Raw genomic sequence first — 23,783 nt, 5'->3', positions numbered from 1 at the left:
TTATCTAAATACTATCTAGACCTAGCTTTACTTAGTATACTAACTCTTAAGTTTAATAGCTATTTAGCTCTCTATTATATTACTAGTTTTACTACTATATTTCTATAATACTATTACTATATTAGATAGTATAAAGAAAACTATACTTACTTTTATCTTTACTTTATTATATATTAAATCTATTATATTTAGCTAAAATAATATATTTATAGCTTTAGTATTAATTTAAAATACTAATATATTATATATAATAATATTAAAATAACTACTTTTCTTTTATATATACTTATTCTTATATATATTTTTTTCTTTCTTCTTGTCTAAATTTACTAATTAGTAATTACTAAGTAATACTAATTAGTAATTACTAATTTTTTTTTTTTAGTAATTACTAATTAGTAATTACTAATTAGTAATTACTAGGTACTAAGCCTATTTAAGAATTACTAATTAGTAACTTAGTAATTACTAAGTAATTACTTAGTAAACGCCCATCCATGACACACAGCCATCGTGCCACGAGCATCCAAGGGGGGGCAAACTGACGGCTGGCAACAATCTCATCCAGCGTCCTCGCGCCCTGCTGCCTCCCCCTCGCCATGCCACGATGGCGCTCCAGACCGCCTGCAGTCACCGGTAGATTATCAATCGTGACCTATCGTGAGATTGACCGGCCTCGTACGTGCACAGTCGCACGGCGGTGCATGCTGCAAAGGCCAGCGCAGATGAAGCCGAGTCTAGGCGCCGCCCGTCTCCTCAGCAATCATCGTGAAAGTCCTAATCCGGTAAGGCACGCAGCATCAATTTTCTGCACCGGGGCGCGCTTGAGCACGGATGCATGACAAACGTGACTGCCTGTGCAGCGCGCCAAGGAGCTAGACCACCGGCTTCGCATCCTCACCTCTGCTGCGAATCTCATCTCACTCTGCTCGCCAACCATTGCCCCGGCCTCCCGCCTGTGCGAGTTGTTTCTTGCTCTATTACCCAATGCCGACCCGCACCAACGCTGCGAGGGACACGAATCCGAGCGGGACTGGTGCTCCACCACGCGCTCCGTCCAACAGCTATCGTGACTCGACGCTAAACATCTTCGCTCTGCTGCTTGTCTTCCGCATCGTCAACGCACTAACCCTGCGCTCCTTTTTCCAGCCCGACGAGTTCTTCCAGTCCCTCGAACCTGCATGGCAGCTTGCGTTTGGCCCCGCCAGCAATGCCTGGATCACCTGGGTAAATCCGCTTCAGAGTGCTCCAGTCTCCCCAGTCCGCTCACCGTGGCCAGGAATGGAGATCCCAATTGCGGTCGTCCCTGCATCCAGCGCTATTCGCTGCCGTCTATCGAGTCGCGGCACATGGTGCTGACCTCTGTGGCTTGACCTTGCCTGCTAAAGCCGAACTACTCCTAGCTGCCCCGAAAGTTACCCAAGCCGTCTCTGCAGCCTTGCTTGATTGCTACACATGGAAACTTGCGGAAAAAGTCTACGGTCGTGGCAGTCGCACTGCCCTTACTACTGTACGCGACCATCCTGCAAATTTAGCACTGCAATCTCTGATATTTGATCCCACCTACTTCTAGCTTGCATTGTCTGTCTGCAGCCCGTGGCAGTGGTTCTGCGCGACCCGAACACTATCCAACTGTCTTGAGACTACCATCACTTCTGTCGCTATTTACTATTGGCCTTGGCAGGGTGCAGCAACAGCTAGCAAGGGTCAGACGCATATTGCACACCACGACCTCGGCTCCCTCTCAGAGTAAGTCGTGGAATCATAACACCCTTTCTCTGCTCCGCCACCACTTTAGGCTCATGCTCGTGCAGGTTGCGCCTGTCACTGCTGTTGGCAGCGCTTGCGTGTATTCTCCGGCCCACCAATGCACTCATCTGGCTGTCCGTATCCGTCCCAGCTCTATGGCAAGCCTCACATCGGCTGCGCTGTGTGTTGGTCCGTGAGATCCTGATTTGCGGGTAAGCCTTCCCTCTCCTTGCATCCGCTGCACGTTTTTCGTCCCCATAGTGCAAGGCTCCATTGCCGGGCTCTGCGTTCTCTGCAGACTACCGTGCCCGAGGTCACCAGACCATAATCCGACTGACGATGCTAGCTCCGCCGTCCTGGTATTGTCAGTCGCGACCGATCGGCTCTATTACAGGGTCTGGACTCTTCCGCCGCTTAGATTTCTCTATTTCAACATCGCTCAGTCGTTAGCCGTCTTCTACGGGAGGAACCGCGGCGACTACTATTTGACCGAAGGTTTGCCGTTGCTCCTCACGACATCGTTGCCATTTGCCGTTGTTGGCCTGTGGCAGTCGTTGAGGGGCTTAGAGCCACGTAGCCCAGCCAAAGGCGACGGCCCGGGTAATACAGCAGCTTCAGGTCAAGATACTGCGGGCAGTCAGATACTAAGCCGTCTGTCATGGACGGTGATCGTCATGACTGCTACGCTGAGTTTGATATCGCACAAGGAAGTTCGCTTTCTGTACCCAATCCTACCCTTCCTTCACATCATCGCCGCTAGGCCACTCAGCAAGTTTTTACCTCCTCGCGCTGCGCTATCGCACAAAGCAGTCGTCCTGTTCTTGCTTGCTATAAACATCCTACTTGCAGGCTATGCCTCTCAAGTTCACCAGCGTGGAGTCATCGATGTACTCGCCTATCTCCGCCATAAACATGAAACGCGCAACAGCCTGTTACACGTCCATGACAATAGCAATAATAACGTCGCTGCTGTGACCAATACAACAGTCGGCTTCCTCATGCCCTGCCACTCCACACCCTGGCGCTCCCACCTCATCTACCCTGAAATCTCCGCATGGGCTTTGACGTGCGAGCCACCCATCGATATACCCCTCTCCGAACGCTCAACCTATCTTGACGAGGCGGATGAATTTTACATCAAACCTGGCCCTGTAGCTTGGCTCCGGGTCAATATGGAAGATGTACAGACGATCAAGGCGAGTGGAAGTAGGTCTGGTCAGCATTGGATGCGCCAGGATCCAAAGTTTAAACGCAAGTACCGGCGTGAGTGGCCGCAAAACCTTGTTTTCTTTGAGCAGTTGGAAGGGACTCTGAAGGAGTATCTTGAGGGCACTAGATACCAGGAGTGTTGGAGGGGTTTCAACAGCCACTTCCATGATGACTCGAGGAGGACTGGTGATGTGGTTGTCTGGTGCTTGGATGGCGTGTGAGGCGCAGACTGTACTCTTGTATAACACTGTAGCAAGATAACTCTTTTAGTAACATTATCTGTGGATCATCTAGATAATGTGACCCCTTATGAGTGCTCCTTTACATACCACGCAAGATGTCATCTCATCTATCTGATCCTCGTCCTCAAAATACCCAGGTCAACTATCCATGCCATCCAAGTGTCTTCGACTTATCCCTTCCTTCCCCCCTGAGCCCAAAAGCCGCGTTGCGACGATTTCGTAACAACGAAACACGCCCAGTACCAAAACATCGAGCAGCAACTATCCCCATCGCGAATTTGCGTAAAACAGCCCAAAATTATGTTGAAACTCAAAGTCCACATCACGACATCCACACTCAGTAGATACCACAGTCAACCACCGCGTCAAGCCCCCCAAAACAATGACCTCATCGACCCTGCAGATCCACGACCCACGACCCAAAAACCACATCTGGGGCAAACACTGCCCTGGATCCCAGCAGACCGGATACCCGTCCCTGTACCTGACGACGATGATAGCTTGCCACAGATGTACACACATGTAAGTCCAGAACACCACGATCGTCAGGGCAACGAAAACGGGTATCGGTCTGGACTGGAAAAGACGTTTTGGGTATGGAGAAGAAGAAGAAGCAATGTGATGATTAGTGCTGTAGCTAGGCGGGGACCCGAACCGGACCCTGACCCTTGAGCGGAAGGGAAGGGGAAAAAGGAAGACCACTGGGCATATGCATCGTGTTTTTGGGACCCGGGGGGAAGGTCGTTTGGGGAAAAGTAAGGTTATGAGGGGGAAACGCAGGGCATGTCATGCAAAGGAAAAAGGTGAACAGGTCTAGAGCCTACATCGACGTAAAGTCACCTACTTTGCATGTTTCCATGTTGAATGTAGGCTGCAGACCTGTTCAGTATATTTCCTAGCTGGACGTGGGGCTCGCAGGCTTCACGGCAGCAAAAAAGATCGATGAAAAGTCTGGATTCAGTGACTGGAGCTCTCGTGTTGAGCCACACAGTTTGAGATGTATTGATTTTCGCGTAGTATGACATAGGGAATAGGTTCCTGATAAAACCGATGTTCTTTGTCGGCAGTTTACCCCCTTCTTCCGATAACAACAGGAACGAGTAATGTTCAAAAGTTCAAAAGCAACAGACCAACCCAATGCACAATGAAAGAAAACGCATCTCGCTTGGAGATAGAGAGAAGCCATTTTCTCGGCCCCAATTAAAAAGTATTCCGAGTTCAACGCCATGATCCCAATGCCCGTTGTTGATGATATGCTTCTTGAGCCTGGAACGCCGCGCTGAAACCTCAACTGAGCCGGCAAGTGTTCCGGCATGCCCAAATGCTCCCTTTCGAACGCCTAAGAATGCAACATGACCCAAGGAAAATATCAAGCCAAAGCGACTGCCTTTGCGCTGGTGCTTGAGCTGACTGAAGCCGGGGGTGTGGGTGGTGCAATATCGATCGCAGGCGCAACCCAGCCCTCCTTGCGAGCAATCCACATGACCAAATTGAGGTCAAAATTCTCGAAAAAGACCTCATCGAGGAAACGAGCCTTTGCGCCGGCGTAGGTATGGTATTCCTCGCGAACTGTCTCTGGGTCGACGCCGAGGATCCTCCGGAAGCAGGCGATGGTGCATCCTGTGCGATGCTTGCCCTTGTTGCAGTGGACGAGGATCGGATGGTTGGTACGATCCATGATGAGGCGCAGAGCTCGTGACATTTCGCACGATTCGACGCGCACTTCGCCTTTGTTGGCTTTGACGTGAACGTGGAAGTGCTGTATACCAGCCTCCTTCATGAAGTTTTGATACTCGGGTGAGAGTGGCTCAGGAACCAGGGTGAGGATGGTCTTGATTCCGGCTTCCTTAAGGTATTCGTAGTTCTCCTCCTTTGGATAGCTGCTACGATAGACGCACCCAGGGAGAACTGTGCCGTAGTTTGATGGAGGAGTAAGTGACTGTAGGCGTTCGGGTGCCGAACGGATGGAGACGGCCGGTGTGAGAGTGCCGTAAGACTCAGCTGTGCAGGTGATGGAACACTGGTGACCCTGAGGGTCTACGACAACCTTTAGGTCCTCGTGCGTAGTCTCGCCGGCGTGCTGAATGAGGCCGTCGCTTGCAGAGAGTCCGAGAGAGGCGACGAACTCCCTGATTCTTTCGAATACGCTTTCCTGAGCGTTTTGATCCTGGCTGACGGACGTCGCGGAGTCTCCGTTTGACGAAGACATGTTGAAGCGCTGCGGAGCTTCGAGTTCGAGTTTGAAGGAGGGTATCAAAGTGTAGGTATAAGCTCAGCTTGTGTTGTACTCGGACGATTTGTCCTATACCCTTCACAGCGCGGATTTTCGGATGCGGAGGTGCTTGGTGGTAAGCCTTGTCGAGTGCTCTTGTGTGCGTTGAGGGTTTGGAAGTCTGAGTTGGGAGGATGCTCGAAGACAAGAGACACGGGGGCAGAAGCCGACGCGGGCAGCCTATAATCTATTAGCCAAATGCTCGTACGTTAGGAGGATAGCTCCGAATTCGCGAGCTATGGGTCGTCGCCGCTGTCACCCACGGATCCGGCGGTCGTGTCGAGCGCGCGGCGAATGGAAGGGCATGCATTGAAAATGCGGCAGTTCACACAGCGTTGATGACAGTGCAGCTTCCAAGGTTGCGTGAAAGGGTAAATTTTTAACTTACTTCGCTGTTACCGGCTGGTTACAGGACACATCTTGCGAGCGTCTTGCGGTGATGCAAAGAGGCGTTGATGTTCATTGTGAGTGAGCGAGGTAGGGTGTACTGTGGGCGGAGTGGTGTGCGCAGTAGACGGATATTTGTGTGGTGATGGCTCGGGGCGGTAGCGAAGGATGTCAGCCGTAGTTCGCGGGGAGTGGGAAGTAGTGTATTATAATGAAGGCTGGTGTTGTGGAAGAAATCGGGCGGGTCGCCCTAGCGCGCCTTTCACTGGTCCGAGCCAGATGCGTCGGAATCAATCCGCTGGCTTGGACCGCCGGTTCCAGGGTCCGCCAAGCGCCGTACGTCACTTGCCGCACCTTCCCAACGGTACTTTGGCTATGCAGGAACGCAGAGCATATAATTCATCGAAAGCAATCTGTGGGCTGTGTGCTAGTTCAGTCTTCTGGTACCAGCAAACAGCGCGCGGACCCCACACCAGTCTTGTCGTGCCTTGCCAAATGACGGCAAGCACAGAGCAAGCGCCAGTAGCACCTGGGCAGTGGGCAAGCTTCGCTAACTTCGCTTCTGTTCCAAGGCGAACCGCCCCGCTGCATGGCTCCGACCTGGGCGGCGCGTCTCAACACTGTCTCGCTCCCGTGCCTCAGCGACAGGCTTGATACTTTCCAGCGCCGTTAACACCGTCATCGCTCCACTCGCAACCTACGGAGCGGTGGGTCTCTAGTGCTTGGGTGAACCACGACGTGTTCGCCAGAACCGCGCGGAAGAATCGGCACAGAAGAGACGCCAATAACACAGTAAGCGCATCAAAGCATTACTGTAGACGGCAAATGCCAGTAGGCGAAGCTTATGGGCTGTGTTCCCAGAGCAAACCGACTATCCGAATACAACGATATCATACTTCGCCTTTGCCCAGCTTCTATGCCATCATCAAGGCAATATTCATAGCCGTTCATCCCGAGTTCTCCTGCTGTCCGAGTCTTGTGGCCGCTTCCTCATCATTGCAACCACGTAGCCAGGGCCTGGACGCTCAGTGGAACTTGGCAGAAACTATCTCGAAATCTCTATGACGACTCCGCGACATTCCGTAGACATCGGCGTATTCGAAGGGGTCAACCGCAGACCGCAGTCGGAGTTCGCGGCACGATTTCGTGAAATTTCTCTGAGTTGAATATTCCAAAGTTCCATCGCACCACTTTCACGTGAAGACTCTCGTGATCGGCAGCTAACCATGAAAGGCTAAGCCTCATTTCCCCAGAGTCTGTGCGTCTGACCTGCTGGACCTCGGTCACTCCACCAAATACAGTAAACATCGTGACGTTTCTCACATCCTCAGCGTATCCCAGTGGCCCCACGTTCTCCAATTGAGCACCATGGAGCCTCCACGCTCGACATCCCGATCGCGTCGCTCCTACCCGAACCTCCACAATCTCTCCATAGCCCCGCTCAGCGCCAAATACCCTCTCGATGCATCCGTACCACCTTCGCCCGACGAGCAAGGCACGCGCACTCCTCGGACGTCGTACATCGCGCAAAAGTCGGCACCTACAACGCCAGGTGTTCTAAGCCTCAGCCAGAGCCGCAGCAGTTCACGGCAGCGCCCGAAGAAAGCCTACGCATACGACAGCTACTTCGTCAACCCCCGTGCCGAAGTTCGCGACGTCGGCGACATTCCAAAAGCAAAGAGTACCAGTGTCCTGCATCCCGGCGTCAGCTTTGCCGACGAAGTGCTCAGGGTAGATGATGGGAAAAAGAGACATCATTCGAGGAAAGGCACAGCGCCTCTACCTCTGCACTCACCACTCGTCAAGCATCACACCAAAGAGTCAAATGAAGAATGGCTGCACCGCGCTGGCTTGGCAATAGCTGGCGAGACGAGGGATAGCAAGGGTCAGGGTTGGCTTGTGAGACGAGAGAGCTCCACCAGTCTAGTCGGACAAGGTGACGAGTACGAGAAACGTTCTTCACATGAGGATAGGCCCATGGCTCTACTCTCCGGCGAGCATGTCGGTGACGCGGACTTTCCTGTGTTCTTCTCGCCGCGCATGTCCAGGGTGGGGAGTCGTATTCCCAGTCGCGTAGGCTCTCGCGTACCCAGCGCACGGCAGAGTCGACGGGGCAGCAGAGTAGGCAGTCGGGCCGATCTCATGATGTCTGCCGGATCGAAACCGCCGTCAGGAAGAGCTAGCTTCGAGATCTCTGAGCTAGATGAACGCTTCATTGAGCCTGACTTCATCGAAGCAGACGAAGAAGGTGATGGCGATGAGGAAGAAATCGCTCGTTTGGCGCGCGAACGCGGGTTTGGGCTTGGCGGCTGGATGGATCGTCTCATCGGATGGACACTGTTCTCTGTCGACGAGGACAGAGAAGCGTCTGATGAGGATGATGCGGAAGATGATAGGAGCTTGCGACTAGACAATCTTACCACGGAGGAGCTGAAGTTACGCCGCGAAGTTGAAGCCAAGCGTCGTAAGCTTGAACGAGAAGCCATCATTGCTGCGTCTGCTCTGCGGAGACAAGAAGGCGATGCGACAACTACAGATACAGAGAGTCGACCAACGACCGGGGACTCGCAACGTACGACGGCCAATGAAGAGGTTGGCGGTTGGCAAGATGCCGCGTGGCTATTAAGCGTTGCTTCGAAAGCTTTGTTCTGATCACAGTAATTAAAAAGTCAACAATCATACCCAAACTACTAAACTAGGCAGTCAAACCCGCGATTGGATTCCCCCATGATTGCGACTTCCAAGGTTGCTGCTATAATATACTGGTTTACAGCGCCGATTAGATTATTCCATCGCGGTTATATCTACGGCGCTTAGTGCTTCTCAATTACTTCTTGACCATCCCCATCTCGCTGTATTCTACTGCATCCTCAATCCCAAATCTACCTCACCTTGCCCGTCCGACATACTAGGCGGTCTATCCTCCTTCTTCGTACCCCAATCACTCTCCGTATCTCCCAGCACAAGCTCCAGTGTCCACCCGTGCGTGAAGAACTCGTGCCCAATCCAGTTCTTTGTATACACCTCGCCATTCAGCTTAGCGCTCTGGATGTAAATGTTCTTGTACTCCTTGTCGAAATTGGTGTTACGAATAGTAGCAGTAGCATTCGTGAGCTTGTTAGCTATGGAAACAGTGGGGAAAAAAGGCGGAATAATGAAATAGACGTTCTGGCCCGGATTCGGAAATAGGCCAAGCATGCTGAAGAGTGCGAAAGAGGCCATGCTCCCCGAGTCGTCGTTGCCTGGAAGGCCGCCGGGTGTAGCGTTGAACCGTGACGGAATATCTACATCTGATGTCAGCAAACACATTCAAACTGGATACTTCCTTGATGTCTGGTGTGGCAGGACTTACAGTAATGTGCCCTCTCTGCACTCAATCCAGGTCTTCCTGCGAAATGAGATAGATACACCGTCAGGAAGACTGGCTCGTTTCCTATGTCCGCTAAGCCGCTGGTATGGAAGAAATCCAGTCTGCGCACAAACGTCTCGTCGCCCCCCAGTAGCTCGATGAGTTTCCCAATATCGTGCGGGACGAAGAATATGTACTCCCAAACACTGCTCTCAAATGTCTCGGACGGATTCGACGTCAATGAACAAAAGTCGGTCAGCGGACTGCAGGCAATGGGATCTTGGTAGCCCCATGTTCCGTTCAAGTTCCTGGGTTGGAAGAAGCCCGTGAAGCCAGTATCTGTACCGTTGATTGAGGAGGTTTGGTCGGATTTGAAGAGGTTCCGCCAGTTTGTTGCGCGGGAGAAGTACTTTTCCGTCGTGTTTTTACCGAGGCCTTTTGCCAGAGTAGCGAGGTTAAAGTCGTTGTAAGCGTATTCCAGAGATCGCGATATACTTCTGGAGTTTGTACCAAAGCCGTAAGGGTCAAAGTCCGACACTGGGATGTAGTTTAGCGATTTCCAACTTGTCAAGCCGCCACGTCCCTCTTGGCTCCATTCCAATGGCTCGTTTTCGGCGTCATTGACGATGGCTTCGTAGGCGAGTTCCCAGTCTATGCCGGTGATGTTCTTGACGTACGCATCGACTAGAACGTTGTCGGCGTTGGAGCCGCCCTGTGTCCAGCCTTTGCAGGTGCTCATTATGCAGTCTGGCAGCCATCCACGATGCTTATACGTATCAAGAAGACTTCGCACTAGACTGGACATTATAGAAGGCTCCAGTACAGTAAGGAAAGGCAGTTGCACGCGCCACATATCCCAGAGACAGTAGAAGCTGTCAAAGTACGGCTCATCGTTCTGCCAGTGCGGGTTCTCACCCGTGTAGTTCTGAGGAGATATCATCGTACGATAAACAGCGCTCCAGAAGCTGGTCTGTATGCTCTCGTCCACTTCTCCAGTTTCGATGGTAATCGGAGCGAGCTTCTCACGCCAGGCTTCCTCGGCTGACGTGATAAGTCCGTCAAAGTCGAAGGTGGGCCCCGGGATTTCCCTCTCAGCATTTTGGCAGGCTTGATTAGTACTGATGAAGCTCAATCCCATCCTTGCTAGCACCGGTCCTGAGAGTGGGCCGTTCAATCGGATGAATCCACCAGCTTGGACGTAAAACAAGTTGAAGCCGCGCGTCACGTAAAGTTCTTTTGGCTGCTTGCCGGCTCTGTCGTTGACCCATACTCCAGAGTTCTTGACAGTTCCTCCAGAAACATCGAGGCAAAAGTATGCCATGTAGGATCCCGCGCCGAAGCTTGGTAGGAAAGTAGCATTCCCCCTCATCCTACCTGACTGTTGGCCGGCTTCGGCCTCGATGGTAATAGAAGCGTTTTGCCGACTCGCCCATAAGTCTGTCAGATCAAGCATGATGAGAGGATCGTTGCTTCCATTTCCATTAGACGCTGTAGAGAAGTCGAAGCGAAAGAGCGCAGCATGTTCTGAAACAGCCATATCAGCATGTATGCCGTTTTCCAGTGTTACTCTAAAGTAGCCGGGTCGTGCTTCGATTGAATCGTTTCGATAAGGAATTGCGCGTGCTGTGATTGGAAATTTGCATGTGTTGATGCCATCGCCTGAGCACAACTGCGGAAAGATGGGGAAGTTGCCTAAGCTTGGATTTCCTCCTGTTCCGGAGTCATGTAAAGCTGAGAAGCCGGTGATGTTGCTGCCGTCCGTGGAAAATCCCCCAGTATTCGCACCGTCCACATCCGCAACGGCTGCAAAGTTTTAGCAGTAAGCTATCAATGTTGCGCTCCTGTAGCCGACCTTTTGCCATGCCGTATGGTAATGTTGCGCCTGCGAAGACGTTCCCTCCATCTCTACTACCGATCAATGGGTCGACCCATTGTAAAGGGTCGAAGTCGGCGGTTTGCTGCGCCAGTGTTCCTACTGTCGTCGACAGCGCTGCAAGCTGAGTAAAGGTCCAGACATAACGGCATAGCCTTTCCATTTTGAGATACAGGCTCGATTCGTGCCCGTGAAGATGTACCAAAATTATCGAGGCGCGTATTATTGCGTATGATTGGATTAATCGCTTCGTAGACAGGTCGATGGCACGTGTGGTTGCGTCTACGGTTCAAGGTAGGGAGGACTGGCCACTCAGCGATCGCAACTCGAGCAAGAATTATCGACGAAACGTGCGGGTAGCGACTCTATTAAGTCAAATCTAAGTACCACATGGCGACTTGACTTGCGTCGGGGTGCTCGCAGCTCAACACTGTCCTAGTGGGGTTTATTGCGGGGTAAAGCAACCGACCGTCTGGTACTGCAACCTTAAATGCATCGAAGGTAGCATCTAATATTCAGTGTGAATGCCTTCGAAGCGCGAGCTACAGGACATGAAGTTGAAGGTCTGACTCCACGTTCAGCCTTGCACAGCTATCTCGCCGTAGCGTCTCGTCTTGTCGCAGGCCAAGATCGCGCCCAGTCCTGCCTACCCCACAACCGGCTCCTTGTGCTGCTGTGGAACATGTGACCCTGCCGCAAAACCTTATGCAGCGGTACGGAAAGCGCGAAGGGATTCCGGTGGTCATGCATCAAACCAAGGCCATTGACCCGAAATGGAACCACCGACAGAGGGAAGATCGTCCCGATCGATAGGTATGCCCTGTGCAGCACTTACGCAGTGCCGGATGTCCACGAAGTTTAGGTGCTTACTGTGGGCTGTTCTGTTCGATGATTGGCATGGATCCCCACGATCGGAGTGCTGGCCTCGCACGGGTACACGACCCGGCCAGTTGGGGATCTCATGGGAAGAACAGGCGCACGTGTGCCTTCCATTAAGACTGGCTCTCCCAACTTTCCTTTCCCGTGAGAGTTCCAAGCCCATAACCCACGCACCCTCAACAATGGAGCACAGTTTGGAGCCTAATCTCACCCATCGTTCCGCTCCAGATTTCTGCCGCGTATGATTTGCACCGTCTCGGATCGGTCCTGCAATACGGCGACGTCGTGGTCATTATCCACGTTTGCTGTGAGGGTGACGTGAGTCTGCGCAGTCTCCCATCCAGTAAAGATAAGCGCCTCGTGAGTTCCCGGTGCATCGCATCGCCAGCCGTGTGCTACTTTGAACGTGTGGTTGCTTCGGAGCTGTTGCGCATAGCTTGTGACAGCCCTTCCAAGATTCTCGATGCACTCCTCCTTGAAACGAAGTCTCTCCATTGCCAAGATGGGTGCCTCTAAAGGAAGCAAATGCAGACCATCTATTTCCACATGTACAGTCCAACAAAATTGGAGCATGTCTTCTTGGGGGCCGAGAACCTCGTCTCGCGCTGGAGATTCTAGGAACTTCAAGTGTGCTTCCAAATTTGGCCATATGCCCAAAATATAGATCAACTTGGGGTCCTCGATGCAGTTGTAAAACTGTGAGCTTGTGTGCAGCTTCTCTCGCACGGCTGACAGGTTCTCAAGCAATGCTGGATCGTCGGCGGCAACATTTTTGAGACACAATTGGGTTATTTCGAGAACCGCCATGCTTCACCAGGATTGTGAAGAATGTAGAGCTCGTGTCGTGGACTAGAATAGTACTGTAGAGAGGATGTGGGAAGAGCACAGTGGTGACGATGGACGGGGAGAACCTGGAACACGGCCGGACGGTGACTGGGGTGGGTTAGCGCCTTGGCATTCCACCCCTACGCCGCGCAGCGATTTGAGGCCAGTCAGCGGCTGCTTCAACACTCTCGCTGCCTGAACATCATTTGTGCCTGGTACGCCTCGCAGGCTTGAGACGGTAATGTTACGCGAAATCCCCAAGCCTCGGTCGATCGAAGGGATTCTATTGGTGTTTGCGGAAACTTCGCATGACCTCGCAGTGCGCCCATCGACCACCGTGGCCACGACGTTACATCACAGCATTCTCTGAAATAGTTGCATGCAAGTACAACTATTATTAAAGAGCTTTCTGGTACATGGGCTCTTGGTGAGTCAAAGGCGACGCCATGTGCACTTCTGCGCCCTTCCAGCAACCCATCTTCTGGACGCCGCCAGTGTCAAGGCAACCTATCGGCGCACATCTTCCTCTTGGCGATGCTTGTCGCTATCTCGTAATGCAAAAATAGCCTGTCAAACAGCTGCAGGCAACAGTGAAAGCTAGACGTCCCATGCTATCGATTGTTCGTGATACAGCGACGTCATTGCGACAGAGCCGGCATCACCGGAATGTGCTTGGGATCATCTCGAGGAAGGTATGTCACGATTATGAGTTGGACTCGCAAAGTAGGCCTGAAGCGGTTGCGAGGCATCAATGCTCTGCCGGTTGATGCATATCAGCAGCACAGCCCTTAGGACCACCAGGCGCCCTCCAACGGTATGGCTGCATACCGGTGAGCTGGCTAGTAACCGGAGACATCTAGAGCTTCACCATGCTAAACCGTTTTGGGGACTTTGATTATCAGAGCCCTAGGCGAAACCGCGATCCTATTAGTTGGCCGTTTGTTTTACAGTATAGTGCTGTAAGCCCGCCACGGTTCAGCCGTAAACCTGGCGTCCCCTGATTAACGGACCACCCACACCCGCGGGGTCGCTTCATACTTCCCGCTCTCGGCCCCCAAAGCTGTGCAGTCCACATCTTTAGAGACACAGGATACCGGATACAGCAGAGTATATATCGCCACAGGGGAAGCGAACCTGCAGATCGCAGAATCCTTCTCATACTTCTGATATCAATGTCGTCTCCACAGGATCACGGTACTGTAGTCGAGAGCTCTTCGAGTGACTCCCCGACTTTTTCGGACAATGGAATTGGGAGTGCGCCACCGATGCCTCGCAGACCAATTCCAAGGAAAGGACACACCAAATCCCGCCGCGGTTGTTTCAACTGCAAGAAAAGGTACTCTAACGATGTTCAGGCGTTTTTAATGCTCAAGTATCCTAATCAGAGCATAGAAGGATCAAATGTAACGAGAGACATCCTGAGTGCCACCATTGTACCAAGGCGGGATTGCAGTGCGAGTATCCAGCAAACATCATCCAAGCAATGCAACGCTATCCTACTTCACCGCACCCTCAAGAGGGAGGCAACCTGGGATCGACGCCAGGCGTCTTCGTAAGTGTGCTACGAGCATACTCTGAATTGTATAGCAGCTTACGATCATAGTCCATGGCAGACATGCGTTTATTTCATCATTTTCTCATCACGGCCTACCCGCATCTCCCGGTCGGAGCCGACAAGATCTGGATCACGTCGATTCCCGGCTTTGCACATAACGTATGTATCTCCATCAGAGCCCGGAAAACATAGAAGAAGCTTGTTGGCTATGCACAGCCGTAAAAAGGGGTGCTAACTATTGTAGTACGAGTATCTTATGCATTCCATCTTGGCGCTGGCTGCGTCACATCTGGACGCTGTAACGCATTCGGGTGTTGCAGAACAAGCCATACAGCACCGAATCCTCGCTGTCAAATCCCTCAACGAAGCGCTCTCGGTACCCCCAACGACTGCCTGCGAGCGAGATGCGAGAATGGCCGCGGCTTTGGTACTTGCTTTCCAATCAAGTCACCTGCAGGACGGCATGGCAGAATTCATGACAATGGTCCGTGGGTGCAACCTGATTGCAGGCAACAACATGATGTTCATTGCCGACTCAGTCTTCAACGTATGTATAGCGACCTGTACAAGAAATCGAAGGCTCACACTGACCCCCTCTAGGCATTCTGCGCGGATTCACATCTTGAGAGAATGCAGAAGCGGATCGGAACATCGAGGGTGAGCTGCTTCAACCGCGAAGATCTCGACATGGCATCATTATCCCTCGACCTTGTCCAGACCTTGAGCATGTCCGACTGTGAGCGGTCATACTGGGAGTTGCTCGTATGCACAATCACCCATGCGTATGACCGCCCACCAGAGACTTATCAAGCCTTTGTTATGCTCTACAATACACCATCCAAGTGGACGCATGATGAGTTCCAAGCCTTCATCGATCCCAACAACAGCGTTGCGCAGATCTTGCTGGCTCATTTCATCGCGGTCCAGGCGGTTCTGACACCCATTCTCTACCTCGAAAGAGTGGGATTTGAGGGTGTACATGCCCCTACTGCCGTGCTGAGCTGGATCGAAGGGATATACTGGAATGTACCGTGTCGCATGAGGCATCATGTGGAGTGGCCCAGACAAGTGTCGCGGTATCCTTATAGTCGGTTCGTGGGACAGAAAGAGGTGGAATATTGCGATGTAGATCCTCTTCTCATTTGACATCGTCGGCAAGTTACACTCTGATTGGACTCTTTTTGTTACGCACTATCGAGCCCGTGTATTACTTACGAATAACGGCCTTCATGTACTACTAAGATACCCGCGACCGCTTTGTAGCTTCTACTCGCAATTCGTTTTATTTTATCACAGGTTTACATTTTCATTGAACATGAAGAAATCGATGTTACCCAGATCTGGATAACACATCTGCTTTCCGGCATACTTCCAGCCTACACAATACTTCGCAAGGCATTCACAACACCTTCCCCTTGTCTAAACACTATCTACAAACCTCGCAAACATCTTCATCCTCCATCGTCATATGCTCATGATACTCTCTCTGCTCACACATTTCAAAAAACGCATGACCAATACCAATCCTCGCATACCTATCCATAACCGCCTTCCAAAACGCGGTTGGAATTTTCTCCGCCATCTCATCTTCCAAGTGCATACCAGGGGTCGCGTTATGATCTTCTCCCGGTCTGTATTTATCGCAGTGATAGTCCACGAGTAGACGCCTCAAGCGGTCGGAGGCTTCGGTGTGAGAATGAAGCTTTGTATACGCGAAGATGACGGTTGGGTAGTACGGGGTTATTCCCGTTGCGAATGCCTTGTCGACGAACGCGTTCCCTACAGCTTCTGCGAATAAGGGGATCAGGTATTGACCTCCAAATTCCAGGCATTGGGCTACGAGCAGGCAATCCCATTCGGAGGGTTGTGGTAGTTTTTGAGTATACATCCAGTCGACGAAGATGTCGAAGACTTCGAGCTCTACCTTTTCGAGATAAATCGGAGTATTGCGTGTTAATTGTAGCTTGAAGACGGTGGAGTAGTGCGAGAGATAGCCGGTGTGGAGCAGGTATAGCTTTTGTTCGGTCCCAATCTGGACCAAGACGGTACCATATTTGCCTTGGCGTGCGATTTTACTATAGTCGAAGTTAATCAGCGGTACTTAGTTAGAGATACGGAAGTTTTGTTACCTCATCCGGGGTGGCTGTATATCTGCCTCTGCAGGACGCTTTAGGGGCTGTGACTGTGGCGGTTGATTGGCGGAGTCCATGACGACGATCTTTGACTTGTTGTAGGCGAAGGGCCAAGATGCAGGATTTGTAGTGTATGTTAAGAGCAAGGGAATGAAATCCTGATTTATTGCTATAAAATTTGCGTGCGTTCGCTGCGCAATGATGTTGGACCACTGGCTAACCAAGGTATCTGGGGCTTGGGACCAGATTATGAGAGAGTCTGAGGATTGCGATCTCTCTCATTCGATGAGGAATACCTTTTGCGTATGTGGTGGTTATGTATTTCGGGAGTCGTGAGTGGCTCGTCTCGCTCTGCGTCACCGCAGTACCATGGATGGGACCAGACTTTGAGAAGTTCGGCCAATAGAAAAGCTGTGGTTTGTATTCGCGAGTAGTATAGTAATACTCGATATTATTTTGTACGGTCCTCGAAGCATTTGCGTCATGTACTCTTGCCCTAGTGTTGCTGTATAGTTCCCAAAAGAATGTAGTGCAGTATACCAGGCCTGTGTACCGTGCCTCGATCTAATTCGGATCCCGTTTCAAATCGCACCCGTCTGAGATGATGCTAAATCACGCAGACATACTTCCAAACCATTTCCTCATCAAGCTCTTCCTCCCCTTCTTCAACTCATCAACTTCCTCTTCCACTACGACGGGCTCCTCCAGCCTACCCACCCACTTCGCAGGCCCCCGCTCTCTGACAGCTCTCTCCTGCGCCCTGAGCCAATAGTCCTGCTCCATGTTACGATCGTTACAAGCATTAGTATACCACTCATGCCACTCCTGATGATCCCAGCCACACCTGCTCCCATACTTCTCTTTAACCTTCTTCGCGAAGCCCTCAACCTCCGTCTGCGCGCACGCCGAGCAAAGCGTCTCCTGTGGCAGAAACGAGGTACCAGAAAACGGTGTGCGGTAGTAAATGTAATGGTTCGAGTATGGTGTGTAATACGCCTTGCAGTGTGAAGACGTGCAAGGACGGAGTGTATATCGCCAATCCCATACTTCTTCCTGAACCCCAGGTTTCGCTCTTGCATCGTTGCTTCTGGCGTTTAGGGGCACGGGAGGGGCGCCCAACACTCTTTGCTTGTGCTCTCGTATTAGTGCGGCATCTTTGCTTCTGCGATCTCGGCGGAAGTTCTCTTTGAAGGTCTCGAACTCGGAGGCTATGACGTTGAGGGTCTTGCGTCCGGCGCTCTGGCGTAATGTCTCGTAGGCTTGTTTGCATGCTGTGTTGGCTTCCTTCATCTCTTGGCTGGCGTGGCGCGGGCAGTAGCCGTGAAGACGAGTCAGGTCGTATGGGCCCTGGGGGAGGTAGTAGTTTGATCCTGTGTGGGCAGGTGTGTAATGCAAAGTGCATGAGGGATACAAGCAAGGTATGTAATGATCGAGGGGGTTGTATTGGCCTGGCGGAGGACTACAGGGGGACAACGGTGCCGAGGCTGCTGGGGCAGATTGCGTGGACATTCGTGAATTGGCCGACAAGACGGACTGGTAGGAAACTACTCGGGATCTTGGGCTTAGAGTCGGGGGTTCGTAATTGGCCGGTAGCGGTATTCCAGTCCATCTCGCATCCGATTCTTGGTTTGAAGTTGACTTGATCGTGAGGCTGCTCACACGCTTTCGCATGACTTTGAAAGATCCACTTCGTGACATGGGAAGAGAGTCGGGACGGTGGAGACCTGGCGACTTTGGTGTTCCCCATGCTTGGAAATTATCGATCTGATCCATCAGAGTTGTGGTCGGGCTGGTAAACGAGGGTATGTGATGGTACTGGGCCTTCTTCGAAGAGTTTGGTATTCTGTTAATCAGGGGTTCCGGTAGCTGTATAGTCTTCGGTCTTGCTCTCGGCCAGGTCTTTGACTTGGCCAACGGATCTGGTTCTGCGAAGCGTACCGCAGGTGGTGAAGACCTCCTGCTAGATGCCATAGTCACCGCGTCGGAAGATTTGAGGCTAGGCTTCAGGCTCGATCGTTGAGGCCTTGGTGGCGTAGACGCTGATGTTGTATTAGACTGGTCACTGAAAGATGACTGAGAAGAACGCGGCGTCGAGCTGCCACTGGAAGCCGCATCGGCGAAAGGCATATTAGGAGGCATTAGGTTGGTTGTTGATAGAGTACCGGTAGTGACTGTTGGGGAGCGACTTGTCGAAGTGCTGGCCAGAGAAAATTGGCTGGCTATCGAGTTTTGTGTACCCTTTGATTGCTGTGTCGGTCGCATAGTGTTGGTCCCTGGATGTAGAACCTGAGACATGGCGGGCGGGGATGATGCCGGTAAATTGCCGAATCCAGCCTGGCTTTCGGGGCTCATCGATGAAACAAAAGGAGATCCAACGGACGTGCGTGGTCCAGCAGGAAAACGGTCGTCCGTCTCTGAACTGGCCAGAGGAAAAAGGTGGATTGATGATGCGTGCGGGTGACGAAGGCTCAACCAAAAAGCAAACTTGAGGACGAGTGCCGACCAAGCCAAGGACAATGCAGCTTGCGTCGAGGCATCTGCATCATCTAAAAGTACTCTGTATATCGGAAAGCAAACAAGAATGAGAGGCACAGCATATGGGGGCGGAAAGGCCATGTGTATGCGGCCTGGTTACCCACACCGAGAAACGCCGCACAACGCATCGCCCCTAAAGCACCGAATACTCCCTAGCCGCAGCAGCTTCCTGCAGAGCCAGGTCAGGATTCGTTTATCGAACTATCTCAAGCTGTTGGATTCGAAGACTTATGCATAAGGTCTGCAGTGTCAAGAGGCGCAGTTCAGTGCCAGTCAGCCTCGCGAACACCAAATCGCAACGTGATTGGCACCGTCACACGTGGGCCGGCCCCCGCATAGTGGAAGGTAGCTTTAGTAAAAACACAAAGTTCACGTGGGTCAATAGGAGAGTGACCAGGCGCAGAAGACACTTGGCGTTGGTCTATGCAATCTATCCGTACGACAGGTTGTCGCACATGTATGGTACATCTAGTCCGAGACTCTGCCGATCGCCCCCAAATGGTGACAAAGTATTGTACAGGGCTGTCTGGCACCGATCTGGTGACTTGACTATAGCTTGGGTTTGGGCTGTTCTTGCTTGAGCATAGCTTCGGCAACAAGACGTCGCTGGATCTTTCCTGTTGCAGTCTTCGGCCTATAAGTGCGCAGTCAGTGCATGATTCATCTGCAATGTTATCGTTCACGTACATGATATCGGTGAAGAAAATCTGCAGTTTGTTAGACTATGTTCCACATACGCGTGTTTGATTGGGTATCTACATACCTTCTTCGGCAGCTTGAATTTGGCAACGCGATCCGTGAGCCACGTCTTCAGCTCTCCCGCAGTCAGGGCATGGCCCTCTTTGACCACGATCGCAAGACCAACATCTTGGCCGTACATCTCATCTTCAATCGCGAAGCTAACAGCTTCAGATACAGCGGGATGCTGCGCAATCACGTTGTCGAGCTCAATAGGACTGATCTTTTCACCACCCTTGTTGATGAGCTCCTTGATACGGCCGGTAATGATAACATATCCCTCAGCATCCAGCTTGCCCTGGTCTCCAGTGCGGAAGAAGCCCTCCTGGGTGAAGGATGAAGCATTGGCAGCTGGGTTATTGAGGTATCCCTTGGTAACGTTTTCACCACGAATGCAGATTTCAGCTTCTTTCCCTTGCGGCACCTCTTTGCCAGCTTCGTCGAGGATCTTGACTTCGACACCCTGACCGAGCCCCACACTGCCAGGCTTACGCTGGTTCGGGGGGAGGGGATTACTGGTCATCTGATGGGCCGCCTCAGTCATGGCGTATGCCTCCAATACCGGAGCACCGAACGCCTTCTCGAGTTCGTGGAATGTTTTGGGCGAGAGTGGACTGGAGCAGGATCGGATGAAGCGGATGTTGGGCATGGGGCTTGGAAGAGGGCTCTTGAGCAAGATCTGATGAATCGTCGGAACAGCCGTGTACCAGTTTGCCTTGTGCTCATTGAAGTCTTTCCAGAAGTCCGAGGCGGAGAACTTAGGCGGCACAATGACTGAGCCTCCTGAAGCCAGTGGCGCGAGGAAGCCAGCAAGCAGGCCGTGGACGTGGAAGAGAGGCATAACCAGCATGGTACGATCCTTGGGCGACAGCTCGTAGGTTGCTTGGATGTTCTTCATCGTCCGCAGCAAGTTGCGGTGTGACAGAGGTACGGCCTTGGGGCGTCCAGTGGTACCGCTCGTGTGCAGCACAAGAGCGACATCGTCTGGCTGCGCGGACTGGACGGACGCGGTTTTACCCGCAAGCTTTCCAGCCTCTTTGACGTCCAGGACGACCTCGCTGCCATTGTAGTAGCATTCTGCGATGGCGGCATTGTATTTCCGTGCTGCGCGGACAGCTGCTGCATCTTGCGCAAATGCACCCTTTGGTACCAATGCGATTGCTGAGCTCAGGTCGTCGATGTAGAATTCGAATTCGGACTGTTTGTACGCCGGGTTGAGGGGCGCTGCGATTGCCCTCTGCCACGAGGCAGCGATGAAGGAGACGATGAACTCGTACGTGTTGGGCAGCGCGATGGACACAGCGGCCTCGGCAGAAACGCCGACCTTTGCCAGCTGGTGTTGGAAAGCCTTGACATCGGCGGCAAGCTTCTTGTACGAGACAGTCAGGGCAGGGCTACCGGGCACGATGACGGCGGTCGAGCTCGAGTCCTTGGAGAAGGCGTGTTCGAGAGTGGTTGGGGCCATGGCGATGGATTACTAGATAGGAGATCTGATGGTCGCGATTAGAGGAACACTGCTATGCGTGGGCTTCCTGGGCGATGGTACCTTTATGCTTCTATGACGCGCAATGAAATCTACAATTGATAAGAAACACCAGAGCCTGCTCAGATGTATTCGGAGATGTGGAAATGACTTATCACGGATAAGGATTTGGATGACAGCATGGTAACAGGCGTTCCTGCATGCCCGCGCAATGCGGCTAAGTCTTAGCGTGGAGGGCGCGCCGAACGCCGGCACGCGGGCTGGGGTTCTTGGCGGCAGTTGACCTCGCGCCTGCCGCTCCACCACCCTCACAACCAACCCACTGCCGTAGTCGAATCTCACCGTCGCCGCCTCATTGTTCAATCTTGCATCCGCAAGACAGCTGCTAATCTCTGCATTCTTAGACTTGTAGCTCAGCCCGCCGCCGCTCACGAGTGACGTGCGCCAGTCGCATTTGCCATTGTTCAGCGCCGCACTTGCGCGTATATCGATATCAACATGGCCGACCAGCCGCCGCAGAAGGCGCAAGGCCTGCCCAACCCATATGGTCTTCCCAACCCCTACGCCCAGAAAGGCCTTCCGAATCCGTATGCCGCGGCCACCATCTCTGCTGCGCCTGTCAAGTACACAGAGGAACAGGCCAAGGCCGAGCAGCTGAAGAAACCTGGTATCTAACTGAACTGCTCCACACTATTGCCTTGAACTACGACTCATTTGATTGTCTAGCTTTCCATAATCCTCACCAAATCAAGCGTCCCCAGGCCAAGAAGGCTGTCCCAACTGTCAAGAGGGCCACCATGCCTGTGGCTGCCCCGCTCTCTTCGTCAGTTCCTGGACCCGCCAATCCTCAGCAGCATGGCATCGACTACTACCGAAGCACCGCAGAGGACGATGCCTCCATTCTGGAAGAGCGCAGGATGCGCGCGTATGAGGAGAAGCAGAAGAAGAAGGAGCAGAAGAAGTTCACCAAGATGTACGGACTTCATGAGCCTCTGGCCGCTCACAAGCCCGACAAGCCGTCCAACTTGCTAGCCTACAAGGCCCAAGGCGGTTACCGACGCAAGAAGGAAGGCTTCACTGCCTTCTTGCGTGGAGCTGCCGCTCAGCATAAGTCTCGCGATGGCAGTGAGGAAGCCAGTGGCACCCCGTCGGCGTCTTCGTCTAGCTCAACGCCTGCTCCAGTTGCTTCCAAGCCTTCATTCGCTCCACCTGCATACTACGACGATAACTCTGCGGCGCCCTCGTCCGACCCGTCAGGAGAAGATGCTTATGCCCGTCGCATGCGTCTGTCGCAGCAGCAGTCTGATGCCGTGCCGCCGCCACCTCCGTCGGTCACAGATGACTACGTACCTCCGCCTCCGCCCCCGCCAGCTGGCTCACCACCAGCCCCGCCGAGCTATCAGGGTGCTACTATCTCTGCACCTCCTGTCCGATACGCGGCCGCCACTATATCTGCGCCTCCAGTCCGGTACGAGCGTCCTGACGTACAGATGGAGGATGCAGACAACGAGCCCGCCCATGAAGAACGCCCCGCCAAACGCGCCAAGATCAGCAAAGCCGAAGCCATGATGAATAAGATGGGTTACAAGAAGGGTCAAGGTCTCGGAAAGAACAACGATGGTGTCGTTACCCATCTGGAAGTCAAGAAGCGCAGGGTTCCTCAGGGCGCAGGCAATCTCGACGCAAACGGCAGAGTCCAGTCTCAACAGGTCTGGGATGTCAGTGGCGGTATGCGTATCCAGAAAGACGAGCCTAGCAAATTCGGCGACAAGTCAAGTGTCGTGGTTACATGGGGGTGCGTCGACGGTGTTGACTGGGACGCCAACGCCGAGCGCAACGATGGTGGTATCCGACAAGACATGGGCGAGGCGTTCGGCAAAAAGGCAAGGCTCAAAACGTGGTCGTCAATGTACATATGCTAACAGAGTTCAGTTCGGTGGCGATGTCGAGCGTATCCAACTGGACGAGAGCAACAAGGATGGCGTAGTCTACATCCAGTTCAACTCCCCGATGGCCGCCCTTAACGCCGTGAACCGTTTCGACGAAGGATGGGAGTTCAGAGGCAGGAAGATCCGCGCCCAGTACTACGACGAGCGCAAGTTTCACTCTGGCATCTACGACTACTAGAAGCCACTTCTCTTATCAGTGGCGGCCTGTCGAATTCGCGCGTCTCAGTCGTTAGCCTTCGAAGAATCGTTGGAGTATTCCACTTTATGATTGGTGTGACGGGACAGGAATGACGGCAGGGAGAATATGAGAGGTTGGAGCATGTGGCATCGCTGGTATGGATCTGGATACGCTTGAAGGGCAGATGTGTATGACTATGTGGATTGGCGAGGGGTCTCACGCTCGTCTCTCCAAGAGACTAGAGCTTTGAGCATAACCCTGGTTGCTTTATAAGAAGCGCGATACTAGGATATGCCCAGCCTCTGCTTATGGTATATCACCATGGAATATGAAGCCCGTAACTCACAACACAAGCTCTGCAAACATGTGGTATTGAAATTCCGCACTCGAAACTTGACAAGCATGTCCAATGATAAAACCTCGCAAGG

The 23,783-nt window shown here is 52.5% G+C and overlaps 7 protein-coding genes across 7 annotated transcripts; 3 read left to right on the top strand and 4 right to left on the bottom strand.

The window, feature by feature from the left end:
• Window positions 1-987: 987 nt before the first annotated feature.
• Window positions 988-1,946, top strand: J4E88_000904 (uncharacterized protein; the record flags this gene model as incomplete). The annotated part of the gene is made up of 4 exons (XM_049394577.1): window positions 988-1,227; window positions 1,280-1,510; window positions 1,574-1,749; window positions 1,799-1,946. The coding sequence occupies 4 exons, from the start codon at window positions 988-990 to the stop codon at window positions 1,944-1,946; spliced, it is 795 nt and encodes a 264-aa protein (XP_049260406.1).
• A 2,623-nt stretch (window positions 1,947-4,569) lies between these two features.
• On the bottom strand, window positions 4,570-5,409 carry J4E88_000903 (uncharacterized protein; the record flags this gene model as incomplete). Its single annotated transcript, XM_049394576.1, has 1 exon — window positions 4,570-5,409. One exon carries the CDS (start codon window positions 5,407-5,409, stop codon window positions 4,570-4,572), a length of 840 nt encoding a protein of 279 aa, XP_049260405.1.
• A 1,818-nt stretch (window positions 5,410-7,227) lies between these two features.
• Window positions 7,228-8,511, top strand: J4E88_000902 (uncharacterized protein; the record flags this gene model as incomplete). The annotated part of the gene is made up of 1 exon (XM_049394575.1): window positions 7,228-8,511. The coding sequence occupies one exon, from the start codon at window positions 7,228-7,230 to the stop codon at window positions 8,509-8,511; it is 1,284 nt and encodes a 427-aa protein (XP_049260404.1).
• A 207-nt stretch (window positions 8,512-8,718) lies between these two features.
• On the bottom strand, window positions 8,719-11,244 carry J4E88_000901 (uncharacterized protein; the record flags this gene model as incomplete). Its single annotated transcript, XM_049394574.1, has 3 exons — window positions 8,719-9,143; window positions 9,212-11,011; window positions 11,061-11,244. 3 exons carry the CDS (start codon window positions 11,242-11,244, stop codon window positions 8,719-8,721), a joined length of 2,409 nt encoding a protein of 802 aa, XP_049260403.1.
• A 923-nt stretch (window positions 11,245-12,167) lies between these two features.
• J4E88_000900 (uncharacterized protein) lies at window positions 12,168-12,767 on the bottom strand (the record flags this gene model as incomplete). The annotated part of the gene is made up of 1 exon (XM_049394573.1): window positions 12,168-12,767. One exon carries the CDS (start codon window positions 12,765-12,767, stop codon window positions 12,168-12,170), a length of 600 nt encoding a protein of 199 aa, XP_049260402.1.
• A 6,789-nt stretch (window positions 12,768-19,556) lies between these two features.
• On the bottom strand, window positions 19,557-21,210 carry J4E88_000899 (uncharacterized protein; the record flags this gene model as incomplete). Its single annotated transcript, XM_049394572.1, has 3 exons — window positions 19,557-19,641; window positions 19,695-19,714; window positions 19,771-21,210. The coding sequence occupies 3 exons, from the start codon at window positions 21,208-21,210 to the stop codon at window positions 19,557-19,559; spliced, it is 1,545 nt and encodes a 514-aa protein (XP_049260401.1).
• A 516-nt stretch (window positions 21,211-21,726) lies between these two features.
• J4E88_000898 (uncharacterized protein) lies at window positions 21,727-23,355 on the top strand (the record flags this gene model as incomplete). The annotated part of the gene is given in 3 exon segments (XM_049394571.1): window positions 21,727-21,895; window positions 21,955-23,137; window positions 23,154-23,355. 3 exon segments carry the CDS (start codon window positions 21,727-21,729, stop codon window positions 23,353-23,355), a joined length of 1,554 nt encoding a protein of 517 aa, XP_049260400.1.
• Window positions 23,356-23,783: the final 428 nt, after the last annotated feature.

Source organism: Alternaria novae-zelandiae (assembly GCF_023758075.1).
Source record: "Alternaria novae-zelandiae strain BMP 2774 chromosome Unknown scaffold_1, whole genome shotgun sequence".
Classification (NCBI taxonomy): domain Eukaryota; kingdom Fungi; phylum Ascomycota; class Dothideomycetes; order Pleosporales; family Pleosporaceae; genus Alternaria; species Alternaria novae-zelandiae.
The sequence above is the reverse complement of the archived record's forward strand: the minus strand, read 5'-3'. Positions and strand labels throughout refer to the sequence as shown.